This window comes from Phalangium opilio, unplaced genomic scaffold (assembly GCF_054372755.1).
Source record: "Phalangium opilio isolate 3A_F unplaced genomic scaffold, DU_Popi_V2 ptg000079l_1, whole genome shotgun sequence".
In the NCBI taxonomy this organism is placed as follows: domain Eukaryota; kingdom Metazoa; phylum Arthropoda; class Arachnida; order Opiliones; family Phalangiidae; genus Phalangium; species Phalangium opilio.
The window spans coordinates 558,064-584,260 of NW_028324187.1; the positions used below are offsets into that span (position 1 = coordinate 558,064).

A 26,197-nucleotide genomic window follows, 5' to 3' on the forward strand; every position below is an offset into this window, starting at 1 on the left:
AAATTTGATGAAAGTTACTGGTAGTGTAAAACCCACGCGTGAGAAACTTGCAGTTTTGACATTTGATGAAATGAAAGTTCAAAGTCAATATGAGTATGATGTTAAAGCAGACCAGGTAGTGGGCAAACATGAACAAATGCAAGTGGCTATGGTCCGAGGGCTGTATGGAAATTGGAAACAACCAATATACATTGGCTTTGACCAAAAAATGACAAAAACCTTACTGTTAGAAATTATCACCAAGCTTCACGAAGCTGGATATCTTGTTGTATCAACAGTTTGTGACATGGGTGGAGGGAACATGGGGTTGTGGCGTGAACTTGGAGTAAATATTAACAGAAATTGGTTTTATCATCCTAGTGTTAGTGAACAATTAATTTACTGCTTCGCAGATGCACCCCATGCACTAAAATTAATTCGAAACTGGCTTTTGGACAAGGGATTTATTCTGGAAGATGGGGATGTTGATGTAAATAGAAAACCTTTAGACGAATTACTAAAATTAGACTTTAACGAACTTAAAATGTGTCACAAACTAAGAGCAATTCATTTGGAATGCCGAGGGCCAACAAGGCAAAATGTAAAACTAGCTGCTCAGCTGTTATCTAACAATGTTTCAAAAGCATTATATTCAATTTACATTTCCAAAAAACAAAGTCATTCTTCAGATGAAAATCTTGAAGACTACCAAAATCTATCCAAATTCATAGAAAAGGTCAATGCGTGGTTTCAAATTTTCAATTCCTACACTGAAAATGATCCTGTTAAAATTAAATGTGCGTTTGGTGTTCATTTAACAGAGCAGTTAGAGGCATTAAATGAAATGTCTAATCTAATAGATGACATGAGGTGTAAAGGAACGAAATGCCTACAAATTTTTCAAAAAGGGTTGCTGATCTCTATTAAGTCTCTTAAAGACTTATATTTTGACCTTAAAAATAAATTTGGCTATAAATATATCTTAACTCATCGTTTAAATCAAGACTGCCTCGAGAATTTTTTCTCTCAGGTTCGTACTAGAGGAGGCTTAAATGATCACCCAACGCCTCTTAATTCAATATACCGAATTAGAATGATTATACTGGGAAAAAATCCTGGTGTATGTCACCAAAATAGCAATACGTCTGATTTAAGCCAATCTGAGTATCTTTCTAGTGATATTGTAAATTCTCCATCTTTTCAGGAAGGAGAATATGTTTTAGCTAGTGCCTTTAAAAAAGCCTCAATAGAACCTATTAATCCAGATTGCAGCACAGCTGCAGATCTTAATAGTTTGATTGATGACAATAAAACATATTTAGCAAATAGTGACTCATCAAAAACTATTAAGAATACTAATGAATTGGACGAGAGTGATTTTTCAAAGTTGGAGGAAAATGGTATTGAGCTTTGCGCGGGTTGGCTAGCGAAAAAGCATAACAAAAAGTTTCCTGATTTGAACTTAACTGAAACTAAAACACTCTCGGACCATAGTTATGAGTTGCCATCTTGGGCAAATTTTTTATCTTACGGAGGCTTAGCAATCCCATCCTCTTCATTTTTAGCAACTGTTAATACATTCGAATCAGTTTTTAGATCTTATCTACCACAGTTTTCCCTTTCAAACGAGCCAAATCTAGTCAAAAATATCAGTGATTTAATTTTGCAAAGTTCTTCATTACCCAAGGAATTAGTACAATCTTTTGTGAAGTTAAGAGTATTCATTAGAATAAAATTCCTTAATAATGTCAAAAAAACAGATGCTGAAAATGGTGACAGTGGTCGGAAAAAGGCCAAAAAAATGAACAAGATAATTCATTAGTTTCACCCGCTTAAGAGTTTAGCCTATCTTATTTGAAATGCTTCTTAAAATACCATTAACTTTTGCCTTTTAAAACTGTGATATGAAATAAGAATCTTTTAAATTTACTTGTTTCCGTTTTCGAGAAACTAGGCTCCAAGCCATATTGCCCTTTAAATTCTGTGATAAGCATTATCATATCAAATAATAAAACAATAAATCTAATAAAAGATTAACTTATGTTCCTAGAAATAATTCTCCAAGTCAAACTACCTTTCATCTGTTATGCTAAAGATTCATATTTATTATTTAATAAACATATGTTCCTAGAAATGATTCTACAAGTCAGACTACCTTTCATCTGTTACGTTAAAGATTCATATTTATTATTTAATAAAAAAATGTTCCTAGAAATGATTCTACAAGTCAGACTAACTTTCATCTGTTATGTTAAAGATTCATATTTAATAAAAAAAAGTGTTTATTAGCAACGAATGTTTGTGTTTATTCCAGAATTACATCAGTTTTCTTGAATATATCCAACGTAATCTCGCTATGTAGACAAAATATATTGCAATAATTAACCACAATAATTTACATTGCTTTAAATTGGTTTGTTTCAAATTCTGAAACATGTAAACTATTGTAGTTTGTGCATTCAATTTCAATATCCAATTATCCATTCTTTACCTTAAATTTGCAAAGTTTAGCCATTGGGGTTGTAAAGTTCAGTACTACAATGGATGGGGAATATAATTGAAAATTATTCAACGATAAACAGAAAAAAAAACACTTCTCTCTCATATTTTAAAGCCCTAAAAGAAAAAATAACTAAATATCCTTAAATTTGAATAATCAAATACCCTTGGGCCTTGGCAATAGCAAAAAAGTCAAAAACACCATGGTCAATTATTCGGCGTTCAGCCTCCTAAATTCAACAATATTATTGAAAATAATGTAATAAAAACTCTTCCCTCGAACATTTTGCACGTAAAAATAACAAAAAATGGGATGAAAATAGTTTGAAAACTTTGAAATTGCTTCCCTATTCGTATAATCAATGGCCTTGACAAGCAAAAACAAACATTCTTCCCCCTCGGGGGTCTCTCGGTGACGTCAGACCAACCGCCCGCGAAAATTTGAAAATTCCGAAACTCGATCGAGCACCCCTTGCAATGAGCCGACTGTCGCCGATGATGCAAAAATGACTTGGCAATCAACAATTTGAGGCGAGTATGGTATTGAGAGCCATCTAATAAGGATACTAAAGCTTAAAATAACAATATATTTTATGTTAATATAATTAAATTAATTAGCGCTTTAAATAAGAATATTTAAGGTTAAATTATAAATTTAATTGAAATTTGAAATTAAACCGAATGAATTTCGCGGCAGCAGATGACATTAGTTTACAATATCTAAAGCGCATGCGTATTGGGTAAATTGTGCTGTAAATAAGCATATAAAATATAGGGTAAGGGCAGCCCTCCGCCTTCGACTGTATTAAGCTCTATGGGGAAATAACATGGGGTGCCATTAGTCTATAATAACTAGACCGTCTATGGTCTGGAGGTCATAAAGTAGTAAGATTAAAATTTACCTTTAAAATTAATTATGGGGAACGTTTTTGGGAATGTAATGTCCTATTCTGGTCCCCTGGCTCCTCTTAACACCGTCCCCGATACAAAAAAACCTCCAACTTTTGACGCAAATGAAGGATTTCCCGCTGAAAGAAAAGAAAGAGGTAAAAAATGTTAAGCCTTGGCTATTAACCGTGTTCAAACTTCAAAGTCAAGCCGTCAGCCTATGTACATTTATAGTTGGTTCCAATTTCCATATTTTTGAGGGGTATATTTGATTACTCTTAAACAGTAATGATAGCTACTAAAGAAGAAATGGATGCTACTAAAATGGAATACCGACATCGGGATTATTGCGCTCATAAACTAATCGAATATAGAGCTTGCAGAAAAAATAACTTCCCATTTGTAGCAAAATGCGGGGCTGAAAAACATCATTACCTGGAATGTCAATATGAAGAGTAAATTGAGTCTATCTTATACTAGCGTCTTGTCCTATATTAAATCTTAATTTTGTTACTTTCAGTTACGTTTTAAGGATGAAGGAATTTGAAAGGGAAAGAAGGTTAATGGAAAGAGCCAAGAAAAGTGGAAGTGAAGAAGAATAGGATTTAAAAACTTTAAAAAATAGTTTATTACTGTAAAGCTTGTAATTAAAATGTTCTGCGAGATAATTACTTTGTTATGTTTCTTTTGTTTCACTATAATGCACGTTATTGGATAAGGCTTATTCCCCATACTGCACCAAGGGTTATCGCGCAATAAGCCTTGGCCATGATTCTTAAGGGATCACGTGACGTCTGCGCGATAAGCCTTGGCCAAGATTCTTAAGGGATCACCTGACGTCTACGCGTAAGCCTTGGCCAAGATTCTTAAGGGATCACGTGACGTCTGCGTGATAAGCCTTGGCCAAGATTCTGAAGGGATAACGTGACGTCTGGCGCACGATAAGCCTTGGCCAAGATTCTTAAGGGATCAATTGACGTCTGCGCGATAGGCCTTGGCCAAGATTCTTAAGGGATCAATTGACGTCTGCGCGATAAGCCTTGGCCAAGATTCTTAAGGGATCAATTGACGTCTGCGCGATAAGCCTTGGCCAAGATTCTTAAGGGATCACGTGACGTCTGCGCGATAAGCCTTGGCCAAGATTCTTAAGGGATCACGTGACGTGACGTCTGGCTCTGCGCTGAGTTGGGTGCGCGTGAAAGATATACCAGGCTATGCCATTGTATTTACCTACCTCCTTTGACCTTTACTCTCCTTATATGCGTCGACCGCTACTTATAGATTGATTTACAAATGGTCATCCTAAAGAAGTCCAGAAAAAAGTGAAAATTAGTTTCTGACTGGAAATAAAAAATATATTTTATGAAAACCACTTTTATTTGCAATATAATTTAAATTTTACTTGAGAATTTACACGATTAATTTCCTGGGACATAACGATTTGAATTGTTTTTATATAAGGCCTATAAATACACTCAAATTCTAGGCAATCAGACAATATTATTATTATTATTCTAGATCACAGTGCTATATGTTAATATTACCTATAGGCAAAGTCGAAGAAAAGTAGCGAACTTGAATCAAATTCCGACTAAATTTCTTAGTATAAAATAGATTCAAATTAAGTGCCGTAATTTGTATTTCATTTGGTCCCGTATTATACTCTTTTTTAGCCACTGAGATTAGATTAGTAAGTTTTTTTCCGAGACAAATATTGTTAAGTGTCAATGGCAGTGCCGTTTCTTTAATTTATAATTATAACTTAATTAGCCTTATTCCTGATCAGCGCCACCTAACCATAGCGGCGACTTTGAGAAATACTGTAATCGGCAAGCCAATCAAATGTCGCTAAAATCTGGTGACGTGATTTTTGGTAAGACCCCGAGAGTGCCCGTCAGTGACGTCACCAGATTTTAGCGACATCTGATTGGCTTGCCGATTACGGTAGTTCTCAAAGTCGCCGCTATGGGTAGGTGGCGCTGATCAGGAATAAGGCTAATTACTTAAACGTTTTAATATCTTCAGAAAATTACTTGTTAATAGTTTAATACTTAAAAAAAGAAAATTTTGAAAATGAAAACCCTCGGAGGGTCATAGGTCATAGTCCAGTTACTACTGTTCTTTTTTAACAAGGCACGTGAAATTTTTAGTGCTTTAAAATTGTTTTAAAGCAACTTAAACAATTTTTAATTTGTTTATTTAACAATTTTGTTTAAATTTAAATTTAAATTTCTAGGCTTAGGTATATATTCTTTGTATAAAAAGTCAAATTTACTGAAAAAATACCTAGGCCTTTTAACAGTTCAGTTCAGTTCATCAAAAAGATAGCATCCACCATCTTAAATATTAAAGTGATAACAAAATAGCCAGAATAACATTTTTTTTAATTTAAAACTTATTTAGATTCCCTTTAAATAAAAAAAATATTAATCTGGCCAATTCAATTCATTATCCCTTTTTTCAATGTTTGTTTGTTTTGCATAAAATTCCAAAGAGGAATTAAAATTTGGCTCGGTAGTTGGTCGGTCGGTGTGTAAGTTTTTTTAAATACAATTTTGTTTTGGTTTTTTTTTTTAACATTTAACGTAGCCTTTGTTTTGTTTTTTTTTTAATTTTGATGTTACATAACTTAAAAAAATGATTGATAATTAAATTAATACACTATAGTCGTTGATTTAACTATTAAACACGCGACAAATATTTGTATTTGCATTTAGAACCTTTGGATTGGGATGAGGGGTGTTTTTAAAAATATTAGTGTTTTTGTATCTTGGTTTGTTTATTTATTTATTTATTTATTTAAAAAATACTTTTATTCTTCCCAAAAATGTCCTAAATAGGTAACTTTGTTTTTTGTTTTTTTTTTTCTTTAATAGCAAATACGTTGATTGATCATATAGTACTTTTACGGTTAGTGTTTGTTTGTTTATTTATTTATTTATTTGTTTGTTTGTTTGTTTAAAACCGCGTAAAGCTTAACATTATAACAACAATTTTTAACGAAAAAAGAAAAAAAATTAACACGTGTCATCATCATTATTAAAGTGTTTTTTGTGGTTTAAATTTTTCATAGTCCGTTAAAAAAAAAACCAAAAAAAAAACAAATACTAAATTGAGCACTGAAAAAAATAACCACCAATGTCGAAAAACAAGTTGAAGTTGACCATTGTTCTTCTATCAAAAAATCACGAAATTATTCCAAGGCTCTACGTGAATAGGTTAATTAATTAACTAGACAGTTTCGTCCTACATTTGATTAACTTTTTATCCGTTTTTAACTGTTTTTAAGAGCCTAAAACATTTTATCATTATTTTTAAGTACTGATCTGGCGGCGATATTATTAAATAGTCTGCGTTTTGTTTTTGTTTTTTATCTTGTTCCTTTTACAATTTTGTTTTTTATTAAATTGTCAATCAAAAAAAACACCATTAACAAGAAATTCACCGTAATCATCAATTTCCGTTAATTTTGGCAGCTGCTCTTTTCGTAACTCCATTTTTAGCACCATCTTGACTAACACCATTGGTAACCGATCCATTTTTCGAGGTACCATTTTGTTCCTTCGTGTGAGTGTGACCACCATTTTCTTTACCATTGACTGTGACGACTTTGCCGTTAGTAGTGGATTGTCCATTGGTGTACATGGCGGCCGAATAGGCGGCGTTCATTCTCTTGCTAAAAGGTCGGACGTAAGAATCACGGAAAAAATCCCAGAAGAGGAACCAGAACATGACAGCGTGGAACCCAATCCACCACATGAAACCGCGGGGGTAATGACAGTCAATGAACAGAAGTTGGAACGAGTGAACAAAAATCATGATGAATTGAACCTTTAAGTAGATAAAACCAAAGGAAATTAAGAACCTGTACTGATAAACATAAATAGTGACAATGTTCAACTTACCATTTGAATTCCAGTCATGTACTTCTTCCACCAAAGGTACTTGTACATGTGAGGACCAATGGCAGCAACTCCGTAGTAGAAATACATCAAAATGTGAACAAAACTGTTGATGAAGGCAAAGAACGTACTGTGGCCACCTGGAAGAAATTCGAACAGAAATAAAAGTTAAATAACCTAGTATAACCAGAAGGGGGTAATAGAAGAAGGATGACACTCTGTATCCTCTTAATGCTTAAGTTATGTAACGTCATTCTTCCCAGGCGAGGGATCCCTTTTAGTTTGCTTTCCCGCTCATCAAACTACAAATGGGCATCGCACCGTGCTGGGGTGAATTCTATAGTTGTTTGGCACTAAATCCCCAGCAATCATCCCACAAACCTTGATTGTCTTGACGTGGGACAAAAATCCACAAGCGCATGCGTCTTACCAAATATTTAAACGCTAATAGAGTAATGATGAGGGAACTATTTATCGCGTATGTGATTCGGTTTAGTAACCTTGCTCTAAATGTTCCGATGTTGGGAAGAGTGACGTTACACTTACCCCGCTTTGTGCTTGTACAATTCTCTCGAAGAGAAGTATTATATACTTCTGATAAAACACACACACACACACACACAAAAAAAACCCGATATACTGACCTGGGGTGAACTTGACACCAAACCAAACGCTCATGGGCATGACACCATGGTGTATAACATGAAGGGTAGAAACGTGGGTGTATTTTTTACGTAACACGAAAAATATCTGTATTGGAAATTTATTAATGTGATTTTGCTCAAAAAATTTAAAACTCAATTAAAATTATTGAAATAATTACCGTATCAGCAAATTCGATGAATTTCGAGAAATAGTACAAATACGCAGTGCTAACCATCTAAAATTAAAGTTAATCCATTAAACTTAAACTTCAAAATAAATATAAAACAAAATTGTATCTATTAAGTACGCACGTTTAAGGCATCACTCGAATTGCTGTAATCAATTGGTTGGCACTTCCAACTGTACTTCGTGAACCACCCGTACTGACCAAGCTATGAAAATTGTTCAAGTTTTACGTTTTGTCCACTAACAGGACTACGAGCTAAAGTTGTGTAGGTTTACAAACTTTACTTACCCAAAAGAAGAGTAGGAAACTGACGATAACCATAGCGAAATTATAAAAGATCATAAGACCTCTTATGTTGAAGGGTTCCCTGTTTTTCATTAAAGCTGGTCCTAATATTTTAACAAAATATACATAGGACAAACAGATGGACAAGGTGGGCAATGGGCTGGACATCAAGGGCCAGTCTGCCACTCTCGTGTCTGAGAAAATTTAAAAGATACGAAAACTTAAATGAAAGTCTTCTTATTTTGGCTTAAATTATTTTTGGACACTTTAACAACATTTGGCTTAATTACTCGGCCCCTGTTTGCTGTAACCCCGAGTATTTGGTATCATTGCAAAGGGGACAAATAGGACTATAACATACTCGAAGGATATCCCCTTATATGTAATATAACCAGAGTTACGAGCCTCCAGAATTGCGTGTAATTAAACAACGGGAGTGGTTTCTTATAGTTGGCAACCACTTCAGAGCAAATTTACCCAAACCTCAGAAATTTCCCTGATTTCATTGAATTTTACTAAAAATTCAAAATTTCCAGGTTTGAATGAACCCAGGTATACAGTTTCGAAATCAGAAATCACGTGGCAACAACATTTTAAGTTTGATTTCCTTATTATTTAATATACCAACGATCTATAGACATTCTTTCAAAATATAAACCTGTCTATTTAAGACTTTTAAGAGCAATTATTGTACTTTATTATAATCATTATTAAAAGGGAGTTTCTTCGAATTTTAGCAAGTTGAATAAAAGCCCTCAGTATTAAAAAACTCCCCCCCCCCCTTATTTTTTTCAAAACTGACTTTTGAAAAATTGAAATTTTAAAAAGAACAGGTTTGTATTGATAGATTTTACGTAACAGATCAAGGACTTTCAAGAAAGGTCTCTTCAAAATAATTTGACATAATAGCACTACTACTAGAGTCTTCGATGTTTTCTAGGACTTATACCCGATCAATAATGTATATTGAAAGAAAATAGAGGGTAATTAGAACGTGTAATGATCGAATCGTATTTTTCAAGGAAACTATTTGGGGTCAAGTTTTGTCGTGACCCAATCAATAAGTTTCAATCGAAATATTCGGATGTTGCAACTTTTGATTATTTAATTGGTCTAACCAAGAAGCGATATCTAGTTTATTGGGGAGAAGGTATAAGATGACTAAGTATTCGCGCGCCATAGTCCCAGTCCCCCTTTCGAAATACAAGGGGGGCGTGAAAGGGGGCCGGGCTATTTTGCCTCTCCTCGGTCGGAAGATACGTAATTTTCGTCATTCGCGTCGCGCTGACTAAGTTTTCAAGAACCAATGAGATGCTGGTTTTAATTTAGAGGCGGGGATTAACTCCGGACCTACGTTTGGACTGGAGATGAAACTGGAAATCTGGCGAATTTATACCTTCTTCCTAATAAACTAGATATCACTTCTTGATAGGTATATGCTCATATATTAATTTTTTGGCTTAAACTATGTAGAAAAAATCTTAAAATAATAACTAATTGGAGGATATTCGATATTGCAACTTTTGATTACTTAATTGGTCTAACCCTGGAAGAATATTAAGTAATGCATGGAGCCCAGCCTAAAATTTAAATTCCTTATAATAAAAATAGTAATTTTTTCCGGAATTATAGGTTTCATACGAGAAAATGTGTTTTTATAGGAAAATAAAGGAATAAAAATGCGCATATATTAATTCTTTGGCTTAAACTATGTAGAAAAATCTTAAAACAATATAAATTGGATTTTACTTTGAAAATAGAAACTTAATTAAAATATAATGAACAAAAAATCCTGAGCAAACTTCGCAATTTCGGTGTCTAGTCAAATGTGATCTCGATAAAAGAAGCTAAAATTTGATGCTGAACTATACAAAAACTTCAACTAAATCAAAAATATAAACTTTGCATTTTTTGCAATTTCGGTGTTTAGTCAAATGTGATCTCGATAAAAGAGCTACATTTTGATAAATTTGATTCTAAACTATAAATAAACTTGGAATAAGTCAAAAACATAGGATATTATAAGACCTTTCATGAAATTATAGGATAATATAAGACAGGTTCAAATATTTTATAGGAATTATAGGACCACTGCAGATAATTTCCTAATATTATGGCCAGTTACGGGCCAATTTAAAGGGACTGTGAAGAAGCTATCGGCGGGTGGGTGAAAATTATTTGAAATACGTCACAGGCACTACGTGACGCCAAGGTCCCAAAACTCCAGGTGTGGGACTGGACATTTAGTCCTTGTTTTTCGCCAGATTGCAGCGCCAATTCCCCGAAGTGCTTATTTTCGAAATAAAACGAACTTAGCTTCTTTTGCACCACTCCTCTCCTCGGTCACGTGACTGACGTATTTTCAAATAATTTTTACCCACCACCGATACCTTTAACTAATTTAATCCTGAGCACTATCCGAGACTATCCCTTTACTGTTTTGTTATATAGACCAGATAACCTTGACTTCAACCATTTTTCACACTATGCATGCCTAACTAAATGTTACATTTGAAGGGAGGTTTAGTTCGGTTACTTAATTTCACGTTACCAGGGTTATTTAGAAACTAAGATCTAACTGATAAACACCTTAAATAACCAACTGTAATAAAAAACCAAGAAGGTTGTTTTTATTAAGATGTATTTGGGAACGGGCTTAAATACGGTCAAGGGTATATAAAATATCCATACCAAAAAGAAAAATTAACTATCTCGTTTTGATGAAGTAATTTGCTAAATTAAATAATTAACTTTCAAATATTACTAGAGTCTGAACTAAATTTTGAAATGTTTTGGTTTTATTATATCATAAGTTACGTTCCATAAGTTTGTTACTGGTTACAAACTGGAGCTTGTCATGAAGTGACATGGGTCACAGATTCGAGGTAAAGCGACGCCTGGTGAGCCGCTATCAAAGGCTTAGTACAGAATAAATAGGATTAGATGGACTCAGTGGTGGGCAAAATTCGCGAAGGACGCGAGGGACTTTTGTACTACCAAGCGGGGAAACGTCGCTCCCTCGCCCCCGCTTGGTAGTACAAAAGTCCCTCGCGTCCTTCGCGAATTTGCCCACCACTGCATGGACTGCAAAATAAATCGAGTGTAGGACTTCAATTGTAGCTTGTCGTTCTCGAACTAGCTCGAGCTGCAAGTCTCTAGCATTACTAAGTACAGTATCGTCATACTTATGGAAACATATCTTATAAACTTATGATATAATTTAATGTTAATTAACGAGATTAATTCAAATGTCGAAATTAAAAATTGAAAATGAAGTTCTGATAGTTACAAAGTAGGTGAATGTATAGAATCAAGAAGTTATATCTAGTTTGTTAGGGAAGAAGATATAAGATGCCTAAGTATTCGCGCGCCATAGTCCCAGTCCCCCTTTCAAAATACAAAGGGGGGACGTAAAAAAACTAGCTCGAGCTGTTAGTCTCTAGCATTACGAAGTATAGGAAGTGTCGTCATACTTATGGAACATATCTTATGAACTTATATGATTGTAGCCCTATAAATAAATATTTCTAGACTTCTGGTCCATCGCGAGCTTCAAAATAACCATAACCTCAAAGTCATCTTAACAATACATGAACTATCAACCCTTATTGTTAATATTTCGATAAACATCTGGTGTAATTACCAACTAATCATTTTGAATTTCCGAAAAGAAAGTTTCCATGAATTAAAAAAAATTATAAAATTGGGTTACTAGGTAATCCGTAATCTTTAAGTACGCTAGACAATAATTTAATGGTAATTAAAGAATTCGTGAATTGAATAAAAAATGCGATAAAATTTATATAACTCTTATAAAATCCAAAGGGTTACTCTAGAATTTCCGAGGTTATGAAAGAAAATCTCGAGACAATTGGTTCACGGACGGGAAAAAGTAGAGTAACACGTGACCAAGGTAATGACCGAAATTTGGTATTAAATAATGAAATACAATAAAGGGATGGTGAAATTGAGAAAGAAAACTTTTTTCCTAAAAAAAATTACTTCTACATAGTTTTTCTCCTAAAAACAAGATTTCTTTAAAAGCAGGCGAAAATTGGAAAACGTTAATTCCCAGTAAGATTTATTATTTACGCAATATACCCAATTAAATTAACCAAAAACCGGTTATTTTTAAAGTTAAATGGGGTTGCCTCTTTTGATACACCTCTCACGTGCTATGAAGTGAAATTTTCCTAAACAATTTTTGTAAATTTATAATTTAATATATCTCCCAAAAAAATAATAAATAAAAGATGACTTTCAAGTGATAGCGAAACGATTCTTATAGAGCTATTATATAATTTCGGTAATACTTTACTACCCCTTTAGTGTTTTCTCAACTTTCTCTAACTGTCCCTAAGTACCCAAGTTGAACTTAAACAAAGCTATTTATTGCAAAACTTAAGTTTGTCAAGACAAAAATTAGGTCTTTAGATTGGATAGACAATCGTTCAACATCCATCGAGAAGTTAATCACTCTGGTTTCCCCCCTACACTTCTATTGTATAGCGTGTACCCGATTATACAGAGTGATTATCCCCTCTGGTTAGCCTCTTCACTAAATTTCATCTCGAAAGTCTTAATAATCATCAAAATATTTTGTAAAGTATCCTCAACTTATCTCTAGTGTTCGTACGGGGTAAAAATTTAATCGGGGTCGGGGCAGGTTATCCCCGAAAAAAACCAGTCGGGGTCGGGGTCGGGGTAAGACATGACCGCATGCTGAAAAATTTTGGAAAAATGATAAAAAATCGTTAAATTTCTGGGTGTTTGGAAAGAAGCTTTATTTTCGTATCGCACTTAGCTAGTGACTCTTAGCTAATAGGCAAGAAACTGTAAAAAAGCCCAATAAATTCCGACTTTCCGAGCTACGCATCTACGATTCCCACAAAAGACCACTGCCATTACAAAAGACGGGGGGGGGGGCGCCGATCCACGAGAGGGAGGATGGTGAACTTTGGAATTTTGGTGACTGTTTTTACTGTATTTTGTTTGTTGTTAGTTACCCCCTTGCCCTTTTTTTTCATAAAGGAGAAGCGGAGCACTTATTTGAGACGAATGAGATGATTGTTTTTGGCGCAGGACAAAAAATAAATTGCTAAAAATAACCTAACCAAAATCTAACCCCGAAAAAAACCCCGACTACATTTTACATGTTAGGTACCGGGGTCGGGGTCGGGGGAAAAAGTCGGGGATCCCCGGTTTTCGGGGTCGGGGTCCCCGTACGAACACTACTTATCTCTTAAACCCCTTTAAAAATATAAAACTAAGAAAAGGCTTATACCGGTCGCCATGGAGTAATTTTACTGGAGTCTAAATTGTTTACGCAAAAAAAGAAAAAGCGCGCTTATTGCAGCTAGGACTCCATGCTGGCAGATTGCAGCAACCATGGAAACGGCGGCAATAAATTTGAAAAAATATTGGAACATTTATAGAAAACCTCTAGAAACTCAAAAATATTAAAAACCTACAAAATATTTCCTATTTTATCAACAAAAAAAACCATAGAAATATCTGATTAATCTAAAAACGTCTAGAAATTTTATCAAAAAAAACTTTGTAAGTCTACGAAAATTTCTCAAAATACTGCCAGAAAAGGAAATACCTCTTAAAAAAACTGTACATTTAAATCTCCCTACTTAAAAGAAATACTTTCAAATATTTAAAATAAACTAATTTACCTAAAAATTCCGCAGAAAATTAAAATAAAATAATTCCTGCTTAATTTAAAAGAAATACTTCAAATATTTAAAAAAAAAAACTAAGTAATTTACCTAAAAATTCCGCTTCCGCAGAAAATTAAATAAAATAAAAAAAATATGAACTTACCGGCATTCTCCATTGTCCTGTTATACATATCCGTAACTTCTTCCCACAAAAAAGACATCTTGGTGAGATTTGATGGGTCAAGTTCTTTAAGAAAGTTCTTTAACTGGCGAAAGCCTTGTTTTCTTTATTAAATTTCTTCTATTTTTTCTTTTGTTCAAGGCACTAAACACTCAAGTCCGAAAGTCCAAATTTCCGTAACGTATTTCTCGAACCGCTTACGTCCAAAACAGAACGAGTACTGATCAAATTCGATCCCGGCAGTTCTGTACAACTGGTAACGTTTTAAAGTCCACGCAAAGTTTCGTCGAAGTAACCAGCGCCAAGGTTTTGGTCCTCAATAAATAATAAAAAAAAAAAAAACCCGACTCCGAGCGCCACCTAGAAAAATAGACCAACGAGGGGAAAAAGTTGTTTTAGAAGGTTGGTTGGTTAGAAGATACTACCTTACCAAAAGAATTAGAAGAAAAAAAAACCACCCCTTCTTTTAGTTGAATAAAACTTTCAAGGTCATATACAAATAGAATGGTAAATACCTAGGTAAACCCAATGGGAATACTTCGTCGAGTGACGTCAAGGCCCTCAGGTGCAGAGAAACTAGTACTAGTTACTCCGATCCCTTCTAGCTACACCTGCAGTCCCGAGTTCAAACATTACCACCCAGAAGAAATCCCCTAGATTTACCCCTTGCGATGTGACAAGAAAACACTATTGAATGGTTTCACCTTTGACCCTATTCTTCTAAACAATATTTACGGGGGAATTTACTGGAACCTATAGTTATCTATATTATCAGGATTATATACAGTTAACTGGAATCATTGTGACCCCAAACTTCAACCGTCCAAAATGGTTGACTTTAATCAGTGCATTCGAGGGGCTAGTCACTTTGCATACACGCTGTAATTTCAACAGTTTAAAAATTACTTCAGTCGGTGTATAAGGAATTTGATCATGATCAGTATGATTTGGCCTCTATTTTATCACTTTTCGATATGGATTAGAACAGAATTACCGTTAAGTGTTTTAATGGAAGCTTTGCATCACCCCAATGTGCCCCGATTAAACCCGAAAAAGTGATGTTCCCCTCGATCAAACTCGAGATTTGGGCTACATAGTTAACCAACCCGAGGGGGTAGACACTTGAGAACTCAGGTGTACAATATGTCTTGGACTCAATGTACTGTCAAAGCTAAGCTCTTGAGTTCCGAAGGATTTGAACTCAATGCACTTTGACAGTTGAACTCTGTTGAACTCAGGTGTACACAGAGATCCAGAGTGTCTACCCCCTCGAACCAACCCTTTGGGGAAATCCATTATTAATCCCTTTTAGAGAAATGACAACACTTAATTAAAAAGTATAATTTTGATTATCTTTCATTTACTCCGATTAAATTAAAAGTGCACCGACAATTTCAGTGAAAAACGCCTACGACGAACGTAGTAAAACAATGTATCGTTTATATTAGCTTTAATGGTTTTCCCCCTTGCAAAATATTTGTCACTATAACGTCAACGAAATTATTTCAAGATATCGAAGAAGAAATTCTTCCACCATTTTAGTTTCGTCCCTTCTAGCAACATCCCAAGACCCTAGAGACCGAGGGGCTAATCACTCTCATAGAGTCTTAGTATACCGATTACAGATTGAGTGTTATCATTTTAGCACTGTCAAAGGCAGATTTTTCCAAGAATACCTGTAATCTTTTAAGTACAATCAAAGGTACAATCGTGTACAACGATTACGCTAAGTGATTGGCCCCTCGGGACTCTTCTTCCAAACTTGGTGGGTCTAAATTGATTTTGGTCCGTAGAACGGATAAGGAATGATACTGCTACGGTTATTCCCCAAAAAAGATCGTGGCCTTACACCTGCATCCCCCTTTGTACAACCTATTTTTCTTAAAACTTTATCTTTCCCAAGAAATCTATATAGCTATACACAATGGTGCAAGGCTCTTTATTTTGTCATCTTTTGGGGGGAGGAGAGCAAACATCCTTTTCAAAGCGTACCTAATCCAGAGCAGTTTCTTTATTTACGGTCATTCCTTGAACCCCTCTCGTTCGTTTCTCCATTTGATTTTGAATGAAAAGAGACGTTATTTTTCAACTCACCCCAACGTACCCTTAAATTTCGAGAATGAGGTGGAAATGAGGATTTTCCGCGAATATTTCAACTTGTCAAAACATCTCAGGTGTTTATCGCGGGTTTCTACACCTGATACCACCTCATCAATAAAATATCCTTTCAAATATTTGCATTTGAAAGCGCCGTAGTAAAAATACAACAACCAAATCTAAAAAAACTAGGGTTTAACAAAATAATCTTTCTTTAGAAATTCAAATTGAAATTGAATCCTTATTTCATCTCGATACGAAACTAGATCCAATTCCCGCGTTTTAAGCTTGTCGTGTCACGTGATTCATTCTTCTTGGCGCGTGAATTTTAAAAAATATATACAACATAGTTTTGAGACTAGGAGGATTCATACAATTTACACCAGGAGTCCTGGCTACTTCGAAGACTATGTACAGTCAAGAAGCGATATCTAATTTATTAGGGAGAAGGTATAAATTTGCCACATTTCTTGGTTTATATCCAGACCTAACGTAGGTCCGAAGTTAATCCCCGCCTCTAAATTACAACCAGCATCTCATTGGTTCTTGAAAACTCACGTCAGCACGACGAGAATGACCAAAATTACGTTTTTCCGACTGAGGAGAAGCGAAATAGTTCGACCTCCTTTTACGCCTCCCCCCCTGTATTTTGAAAGGGGGACTGGGACTATGGCGCACGAATACTAAGGCATCTTATACCTTCTCCCTAATAAACTAGATATCACTTCTTGACACAGTAAAAAGTTGCCTCGTCTACTGGTGTAAATTGTAATGGTCCTAGCAAAGAACATCCCCCTTAATTTATGGCATACTTATCAAAAACACCCTGTATATTCTACTTTTCGCGCCAAAATATTTGTAAAACTTTAGGGATCTTTGCTTCCACCAAGAAGTTATATCAGTATCTCAGAGAGAAGATACAAGATGCCTTTGTATTCGCGCGCCATAGTCCCAGTCCCCCTTTCAAAATACAAGGGGGGACGTAAAAGGAGGCGCCGGGCTATTTCGCTCTCGTCAGTCGGAAATTTTCCTCACTCGCGTCGTCGCGCTGACGTGAGTTTTCAAGAACCAATGAGATGCTGGTTGTAATTTAGAGACGGGGATTGACTACGGACCTACGTTAGGACTGGAGATAAAGCTGGAAATCTGGCGAATTTATATCTTCTCTCTGAGATACTGATATAACTTCTTGCTTCCACTAAGTGCAGCTGGCCAGACACATTTATAGACTATAAACTTATGGTTGGTATTAATTGGCGACATCGTTAAGGTTAACTTATTGTCACTAGAATGATTTAACTCTTTCAGTTAAGTCCCTATTTACAACGCCGCCTGGTTGTCGGTTTATGAAACAACACCATTACTAAGAGATTACTGGGTTAATCTTATAAAACGACGTAAACTCGATCAATTGGCTTCGCTTCCCGTCAGCTGGAGAGGGCACGGACACTTGCACCCTTCAACAGATTCTTTGTGGAAACCCATTTTTATCTAAATTTTATTTATTTACGTTCCCTTCACTTTTACTTCAATTCCAATTGCCTTCAACATAATGGGCATAAACCTTTCAGGATTTTTATTAGGGTCATGTTGAGTTGCTAAGTATTCAACCCCTCTAACTCGGGGCGCAACTGAAGGGTTTCCCGAAGTCATCGTATTAATATGTTGTTATGTCTTATGTTTTCCCCATGGAAATCTGTATTAGCGTCTGAAACATTAAAATATCCTAAGGTCGACGTGGCCTCAAGTTATAAATATGTCAACCCGTTTATTATATACAGGGTGTTTATGATAAGTCTGCATGGCATAAATTAAGGAGGAAGTATGCATTACATAAATTAAGGGGGATGTTCTTTGTGTGCACGATTTTGAGTCGAAAATGTATCTAACTTCTATCTCCATTTTGTCCTAAGGGCCACTGTTTTCGAGTCATGATTTTTTTTAGTGTTTTAGGGATGACCCCTTAATTAAATTAGAAATCATTGTCTTAATCAGACAGTTTCTTAATTAAATTTAAGGGGTCATCCGTAAAATACTCTGGATGCAATCTTAACTTAAAAACAGTGTCCCTTGTTGCAAAATGGAGATCAGGGTTCATACAACTTTTGGAAAACAAATTTCCCGGAGATTTCCAGGTTTTTCCCCCATATACTTCGCTGAATTTTCCAGTTTTTCCCGTATATGGAGTACCCTATGGAGCAAATGTTAACGAAGGAGGGGGGGGGGGCAAATAGGGCTATAACATAATCAAAGTACATATCTCAAATATAACCACAGTTATGAGCCTCCAAAGTATAGTGTAATGTTAATCCTATGGAGGGGGGTATGTTTATGACCATTTTGCTTAATTACTCGGCCCCTGTTTGACGCAAATTTCCCTGATTTCCCTAAATTTTTCTAAAAATTCGAAATTTCCCCGAATTTCCCCTTAGGTTTTTGTCAACTATTTATTTCCCTGATTTTTCCAGGTTTTCCCTGTTTTCCAGGTTTGAATGAACCCTGCTCGCAGTCGTTGATAGAAGTTACATTTTCGACTCAAAATCGGATCGCCCAAAGAACATCCCCTTAATTTAAGCCTGACTTATCAGGAACACCTAATGTAGATGTATTGAAACCGAGGGGTTTATCACTGGAGACCAACGTATCTTCAATTTTGTTTCATTTCTACTAAAGAAAAAGATTATCTGCAAGAAGGGGATGCTCCCTTCAACAGAGAACAGATAAAGTTTTCAAAAAAAACCCTTCAAATTTAACCATGAAAATGTACTATGCCATATAGGCAGGAAAATGAATGTAAATGCTCTGAAACTTTGCCCACGTAAGTACCGCTATTGGTCTTATCAATGGTAGATACTCGAACCGAAATATATCAATCGTCTCTCATTCTTTTTCTCTTTTTTTTTTTTTGAAGGGGCGGGCCTGAAATTTCGAAGATAACATTTTAGGGACTTTCTTTAAACCCGTTACAGGCTTTAAAACGTTTTAAAAGTAAAGGCAGTTTCCATTCAAAAACACCCAGGTGTTTTCGTTTAAATACTACTTTTGAAGAGTGTAACAGGGACTCCCCAGAATAAAGAAAGTACGGGGACATTCCAACTGTCATATTTAAGGTCAGGTCAAAGGTCACTGCATTGTCAAATAAAGATGTGGTCTTGATACAATACGGGTATTATAAGAATTTGAAGAATCTTTCCATCCAAATAATAGCATTGAAATTTGGAAAAACCTCGCGTATATCATTAGTTAATTAAGTTAATACTTAGTTATCATTATTTTTAATTATTTAAATGGAATTTTCAAAAATTTAAATTCCCTTAATTTCTAGGCCTATAATTTTCCCTAAAGTTGTAAACATCGATTCTTCAAGTTAATTAATAATTTTTTTCAATGTATCTAGGTTTGTATAAAACCCTTTTAATGATTGAAAGTGGCCTTGAAATTGAAAACAAAATAAATCTGCGGCGCGAATGGCAAATTATAACTTTCGCTGTCATATACAGTTTAGTTTCAGGTATAGTTTTGAACATAGCCAAAGTTAAAGCGGATGAACACGCAATGTTGAAGCTAGTATGGTCGTTAAAAACCAATTTTGAACAGGAAATATAGATTTTTTCTCAAATTTATACCGTTTTTCGTCAATGTTACGTGCGCCATACGCGTAACAGAGCGTGAAACCCGTTCATTTTCACACACGTCAATATTTGTCTGAGAAACTGAGATCACCGTTAGTTTAGAATAAATTAATAAATAAACATGTCCGATTTTTTTTCTTAATTACCAAATTTAAATAAGATTTAATTAGGATTTAAGATATAGTAACGTACACCTTTTCGAGCATATACGGAAAATATATTTATCCCTAAATCTAGATAGCCCATAAAACCGGATTTGGAGAGAAAAAAACCGGGTTTTATTTAAAAAAAAAAAAGCCCCAGCCCACGAGGTTTTATTTGAGTTTTTTTTTTAATTGTAGAAACCTGGCAACACTGCATTGGAGTTAATTAAACCAGAGAAAGGGGTAAAGAATTTCTAGCCCCTTTAATGAAAGGTATTGACTGCAGAATTCACATCAGATATTTGAGATACAACACAGCGATCTGGAGCATGCCAGTATTGTTTGAACACCTGATTTCAAAACCTGAAATACTTTCTCTTGAATGTTTACCAACTTCATTCATTTAATTAAACCCTCTGATTACGTATGACGCCATCCAAAATTTCTTACAGGCTCGACATTTATATCTAAGTCATATTGTTCACAAACGCCGACTTTTGAAAAATGTTAATCCTAAATCCTAAGCACCGTTACTAAATTAAAATTAAAATTAACAAATTTCCAAGCTAATTCCCAATAAACTCTTAAATTATACCGATTAAATTTAAAAACAATTTAATTTCAGTTAAATATAAATACAGATAAGATAATAAATTAAGTACAACTTTAATACTAAACTTTAAAATTTTAAAACTATATGACGAACAAAAAATTAAGGACTTACTTGAAAGCGAAGACCTAGCGAACTAATGCTAACCTCTAAGAACACGCGAAGCTTTTATGATCAAATTTTTAATATCAACAACAAAAAAAAATAAATTGTTATCTACATGGTTTTTCCTCTTGGTACCAAAGTACCAAGTCTGCGCGCGTTTTATTCCCGCCCCCCCTCAAGTTCACCCCCCCAGAGTTCAAGGGGTTCTTGTTCATGGCGGAATGAAATTTCGCATCAGATAGGCAACGAAATAACCCATAATTGGACACAATTGAAAGGTTTTCCAAAAAATATTGCGTAATGTTTTGTTATGCAGTTGTTTTTCGATTCAGGGTTGTTGTATTGCATTTTTAACTAGTTTATTATTACCAACTATCGTTGGAAAACATGATTTATATTCATTTTCATTAAAGTTAGTATAAGCAGGGATAGATGTAATTTTATAAGTAGGAATGGAGAACAGAGTAATCTGGGCGCGCGTCAAAGTCCCGGACCCCCTTCCACGGGACGGTGGGGTATGAAAGGAGAGGCGGGTCATAGCGCAGAGGTAAAAAGGAATTAGGTATTTTTCGCCGTCCACGTCAGCAACGTCACCAAAACGTAGTTTAAGCGAGCCAATAAGATAATTTAAAATTTTCGTTACGTGTTGGTGGGAGGGGCTCTATACTGGGCTATGAGTCTGACTGAAGTAAATACTAAACGTTCTCCATTTCTACTTCTAAAATTAAATCTATCCCTGGTATAAGCACACCATTAGAGTGGAAATTTCCCAAGCTACCATCACGTTACCCTTTACAACCGGGTTGCCAGATATTTTTGAGATTATCCCTGACAGTCTAAAGTAATTTTCGCCTACAATTTTTTGAAACTATTATTGTAGAAAGGTCACTGAATTGGTTTCAAGGTGGTACAGAGGTTATATGGACTATCTTGAGTCGAAAACGTTTTATGACATTCTGCCCTAGGGGACACTGTTTACGAGAGTTAATATTAGAGGGTTTTCCCACGTTATTACGAACCCTACAAGGCAAAATAACAAATAAACACGTTACTGTAATTATATATTGTTTAGTTTAAAAACTTTTCTAATTATCCTATTGTTTCTGACTAAAGCGCAAGAACTATAATTCATCCAATTTCGGTTTTATTTCTTTGAAAAAATTCTAGGCCTAGACATACTGTGGAACGATGTCAATTATATAGTAGTACATCAAAATTATTCTTAAATCTTATTTTTAGATCTTATTTTGATGATTGTTTTTTCGTATAGTTCAAAAGGTTTCGAAGGGTCAAGACTGATTTATTTCTCAGTCGAGTCACGGTCAAATTGGGAAAAAACAGGCAATTAAATTATTTAAATATGAAAGCCGGTAACGGAGTCATTAAGACTCATTATGTTCAATTAAGACGATGTAATTTTAAGGACAGGGTCTAATGAAAATAAATTTCCAATGTTTTATCAAGAAGTGATATCTAGTTTACTAGGGAGAAGGTATAAGATGCCTAAGTATTCGCGCGCCATAGTCCCAGTCCCCCTTTCAAAATACAAGGGGGGACGTAAATAGTGGCCGGGCTATTTCGCCTCTCCTCATGTGGGAAAATTAAAGTAATTTTCGTCATTCGCGTCGCGCTGACGTGAGTTTTCAAGAACCAATGAGATGCTGGTTGTAATTTAGAGGCGGGGATTAACTCCGGACCTACGTTTGAACTGGAGATAAAGCTAGAAATGAGGCGAATTTATACCTTCTCCCTAGTAAACTAGATATCGCTTCTTGGTTTCATAAACCTGTTGCTTAATTTTTATGCGAATGCACGTGGTTTTATTTTTTAAAAGAGAGAAATATTGAAACATCGTCTGCTACTGGAAGCATGTGACGAAGGTAAATTTCGTAGATAACTACCGCCATCTATGTTTAGCACATAGCGACAGCTAGCAGTTAAATTAATTAGCTCTCAAAATGTTTATCTTTATACTCCATTTAAGAACACTTAACTATTAAAAATGCAGTTCATATCAATAATGTGAACTAAAGGGGTTAGAGAAATTTCATCACCCATTTCTTAACTTCAACCACGCTTCAAGGTTGCCAGTAATTTGTAAAAATTAACTGAATGATTTGAATCGAATAGAACTAAAAGCAAGCTATAGAGAGCTTTCAGATGGGATAGTAGTACGTCACACCATCCCAAGTCTTACCGTTGTTCTGGTAGCCATATTGGTTGGGTGGTCTAAGCTTCATTCCTGCTTTAAACCCACCAATATGGCAGCGTAAATTATGTCACCAGACTGAGCTCCTCCTACAACTGAAAGCTCTCTATTCAGTCTGTTGTAGATAGCAGTTTAAATACACTCGCAAATCAATTAATTCGGTCAAAATGTACACGTTTTTTTAACACGAATAAATTTAATCTAACGCTCTCTCTGTCTATTCCTTAAAAAATTTATGGTTAAATTAAATTTCAAACTAAATGGTAGTAGCGCAAACACAAAATTTTGCAGACCACCAAAACATTTCATTCCCCCACAATGTCACGTGTAAACTAAATACATGTATATAGATTTGTATTTAATATAGTAAAGGCATCTAATATATTTTCGCGGTATCTTTTACAACTGTCAAAGATACTACAGTGCTTTTATTATGTCGCGATGACCCATAAAATAGAAGAAGAAAATAAATTTATTACCAAGTCAAGAGCAAGGCCAAAGCCAGACTAGATTTTAAGACAACTTTTTTCTTTAACAATTTTTTTTTCTTCATCATTGGCAAGCTAAAGTAACTGGGTTCAAATTCTCATTTTTTAGGGCATACGGGATGAGATACCCCAGGGGATTAGTGAACTAAAAATTCCTACAGCCGTTCTATATCCGGTAAAAAGAAAGAACTAGTAAAAATATACCTTTACATGAATGACCAAATTTAATGTTCTAAAAATCTAGGACTGCAAAAAAATATTATACCGTCGGTATTATAAAATTTAGGGGACTTAAAAATTTAATTAATTTCTATTGAAATTTTGGCAAATTCTCAACTATTTTATAGAAGATTCAATTAAAAAAAGGCTTACTGCCCACATTTTCTAAGGAAATTGCTAAGATTTGTCGCCTTTTCTAAATTCTAACCCAATTTCTATAGGACTATAGATTTTTTTACGAAATAATTTCTTGGCTAATTAATTAAGGTTTTCATTAAATTTTAACGTAATTTTAATTTTTAAGCCCAATTCTGGGATTTTAACATTATTACGCGGCAGTAACGATGTTAAGAAACATTTTATTAAAGTTTCTAAGCCTTTGGTATTAGTATATAAGCAACACCTAAAAAACCCCATAAATATTTGTCTAGGCAGTGACTATAAAATCAATTTGGTTTCGAAATTCAGCATATTTGATTTTGATAGCGGGTTTTATTCAAGTGTTTTAGTGAGAAAAGTTTTATATTTTGCAACTGCACTTATTGCAACGAACATATTTACCGTTTTTTTGTGTGTTTACCGTTGCTAACCCTAAAAAAACCAACAATATTTCACTTCCTACTAATCTGAATGTGATAAATGATAGGCATATTATAGTCCATTGCTACTAACGTTCCCAGGATTTTAACAGTAGAAAGTGCTCTAAAGTTTAACACTCAAAATTTGAACTATTTTATCAATTTTAAGATAGCATTTCAACTCTTAAACCTACTTCCTAGTTGGATAGGACAAAAACACTTAAAAAACACGGTTATCAATATCAACTGATCACGATAACATTGAAATTCTATTCATATTAATAATCACAACTCGAATTTCCTCAATCATTTTGAACTTTAAGTAGACAAATGATAAATATTTTATCACACCAAACAATTATTTAAATAAAGAAATAAACCCGTTAAAAAACTTGGAAAAGAAATTTTGACGGGAAGTTCATTCAACCATAGATAATTTACAAATTTTAACGTCTCGGTTACGCCTAATAAAGATATTAATCCGCTTAATTATGGCCTTGAAATACTAGGGGAGTGTTAGAAGCCCTTTAATGAAAATAGCATTGACCGGGGTAATGCAGGTAAGCCTTGGCTAAAAATACATTCAAATCGTAGCGGGCGGTACTCCCAGGTTCGCAAATTATATTATCTAGGCTTATAGAAACTATTACCGAATTACCCGTCTATGAAGCGCATTATATTATAAAATAATTGCATTTTCAACTTACAATTATCAAGATTCCATCTTCATTTTAAATTTCCCAAGGTTTCTCGCGCCTTTTTTTCCTGGTACAGTGTTAGAACGTAAAACAAATTGCACCGCTGTAACGATCGGCGTGTAATTTTGAACTGGCAACGTGCTTTTGGTTTCGGAACCGTTCCGTTACTTGGAAAGTAGCCGCAAATTTAGGACGTAACACCGGCAAAATCGTTTCCCGCGCGGAGTTCTATTTCACAAAATTTTACCGCGAAAAAAACAACGCTAAGCCTAATTAAAAAAATAAAAATTGAGCTCCCGATTCAAAATATGTACGCCTAATTAATCTTTAATCGCCGGTACATAGTTGGTATTTTGTTTAAAACGCCGTGACAATTTTGAAACGTCCCTGACCGACCAAAGCCCGTACGAACTCGAAGTTCTCCAACGTCGGGAGTCATAAAACAAAAATAAAATAGACTCTCTAGACCCGCCAAGTTATAAAAAAATCGATGACATCATTTTTAAGAAAGAGCTAGCGGAGGAATACATAGGGCGTAGGCTATTACAATTTGATAAGTCAGAGCGGAGGTGTGTGTCCGCTTACGCCAGCGTTACACTGGGCTTCCCTCTGGAAAATTACAGCCATTTCATAGGACGGTTTTTAGCACGTGACCTCGCTATTGCCCTAGAGAGGAACAAGCCGGGAACTCGCGGCGGGAACTGCAACGGGAAGAAGACCACAAATACTCACGCGCAATATTAACAGGTGTTAAAAAGAGCGCCAAATACGCAAACAGGGTCGGGAAATTACGTAATTTTTAGGCTAAATAATAACTCCTACTGCCTTTCTCCTATGACAAATTACCTGGGTCATCGTTCAACATGTGTTTAAAAAGAAAAATTAACACGTTTCCTGGCAGCCTTACCCACATAAATTAGAAATGCTTAAAACGTTTTTAAATGGTAATATTTACATTTGTGAGCTGACGTTAAGCCTAACGATCAAATAACATATCGTTTCTTGTAACTATTATCGTGGGAATTATCGAATAATCGATGAAGCAATAAACGAATCCACGATACTATATCTAATTCCTTGGTTTATGAAGGACAAGTCTCATGAATGATAATCCATAAGAGAGAGAATAAGAGCCCCGGTTCCTTTACTACACCCAGCGTTAACAATTTGGTGGTACTTGTTCTTT

General features: G+C 35.0%; 2 protein-coding genes and 1 long non-coding RNA gene across 4 annotated transcripts in view; 2 read left to right on the forward strand and 1 right to left on the reverse strand.

Annotated features, from left to right (window-relative positions):
* Positions 1 to 3,300: 3,300 nt before the first annotated feature.
* On the forward strand, positions 3,301 to 4,034 carry ND-B18 (NADH dehydrogenase (ubiquinone) B18 subunit). The gene is made up of 3 exons (XM_089845381.1): positions 3,301 to 3,524; positions 3,653 to 3,821; positions 3,887 to 4,034. Exons 1-3 carry the CDS (start codon positions 3,395 to 3,397, stop codon positions 3,966 to 3,968), a joined length of 381 nt encoding a protein of 126 aa, XP_089701507.1. The 5' UTR covers positions 3,301 to 3,394; the 3' UTR covers positions 3,969 to 4,034.
* A 690-nt stretch (positions 4,035 to 4,724) lies between these two features.
* Positions 4,725 to 25,528, reverse strand: LOC149654021 (very long chain fatty acid elongase AAEL008004). Of its 2 annotated transcripts, none has more exons than XM_089845390.1 (8): positions 25,021 to 25,528; positions 14,215 to 14,592; positions 8,389 to 8,579; positions 8,225 to 8,305; positions 8,092 to 8,148; positions 7,913 to 8,018; positions 7,272 to 7,408; positions 4,725 to 7,197 (listed from the first exon to the last, which is right to left on the reverse strand). In XM_089845390.1, exons 2-8 carry the CDS (start codon positions 14,270 to 14,272, stop codon positions 6,820 to 6,822), a joined length of 1,008 nt encoding a protein of 335 aa, XP_089701516.1. In that variant the 5' UTR covers positions 14,273 to 14,592; positions 25,021 to 25,528; the 3' UTR covers positions 4,725 to 6,819. The 2 variants fall into 2 exon arrangements, with proteins under 2 accessions (XP_089701516.1, XP_089701518.1); XM_089845392.1 differs by lacking the exon at positions 25,021 to 25,528 and adding an exon at positions 20,829 to 20,969.
* LOC149654022 (uncharacterized) overlaps positions 17,233 to 26,197 on the forward strand; it is a 76,152-nt gene continuing 67,187 nt past the window's right edge. Inside the window, exon 1 of the long non-coding RNA XR_016370474.1 lies at positions 17,233 to 17,323. This is a non-coding gene — a long non-coding RNA (uncharacterized LOC149654022). The remainder of the gene's footprint in view (positions 17,324 to 26,197) is intronic.

What these genes read in the sequence shown, in the direction of transcription:
- ND-B18 (XM_089845381.1), top strand. Translation starts at nt 3,395, where the DNA reads ATGGGGAACGTTTTTGGGAATGTAATGTCCTATTCTGGTCCCCTGGCT. An exon ending in CGCTGAAAGAAAAGAAAGAG is followed by an intron (nt 3,525 to 3,652) that starts GTAAAAAATGTT and finishes ACTCTTAAACAG; the next exon opens with TAATGATAGCTACTAAAGAA. An exon ending in CTGGAATGTCAATATGAAGA is followed by an intron (nt 3,822 to 3,886) that starts GTAAATTGAGTC and finishes TGTTACTTTCAG; the next exon opens with TTACGTTTTAAGGATGAAGG.
- LOC149654021 (XM_089845390.1), bottom strand. Translation starts at nt 14,272, where the DNA reads ATGTCTTTTTTGTGGGAAGAAGTTACGGATATGTATAACAGGACAATG. An exon ending in ATTCGAGTGATGCCTTAAAC is followed by an intron (nt 8,149 to 8,224) that starts GTGCGTACTTAA and finishes CTTTAATTTTAG; the next exon opens with ATGGTTAGCACTGCGTATTT. An exon ending in TGGTGTCAAGTTCACCCCAG is followed by an intron (nt 7,409 to 7,912) that starts GTCAGTATATCG and finishes AATTTCTTCCAG; the next exon opens with GTGGCCACAGTACGTTCTTT.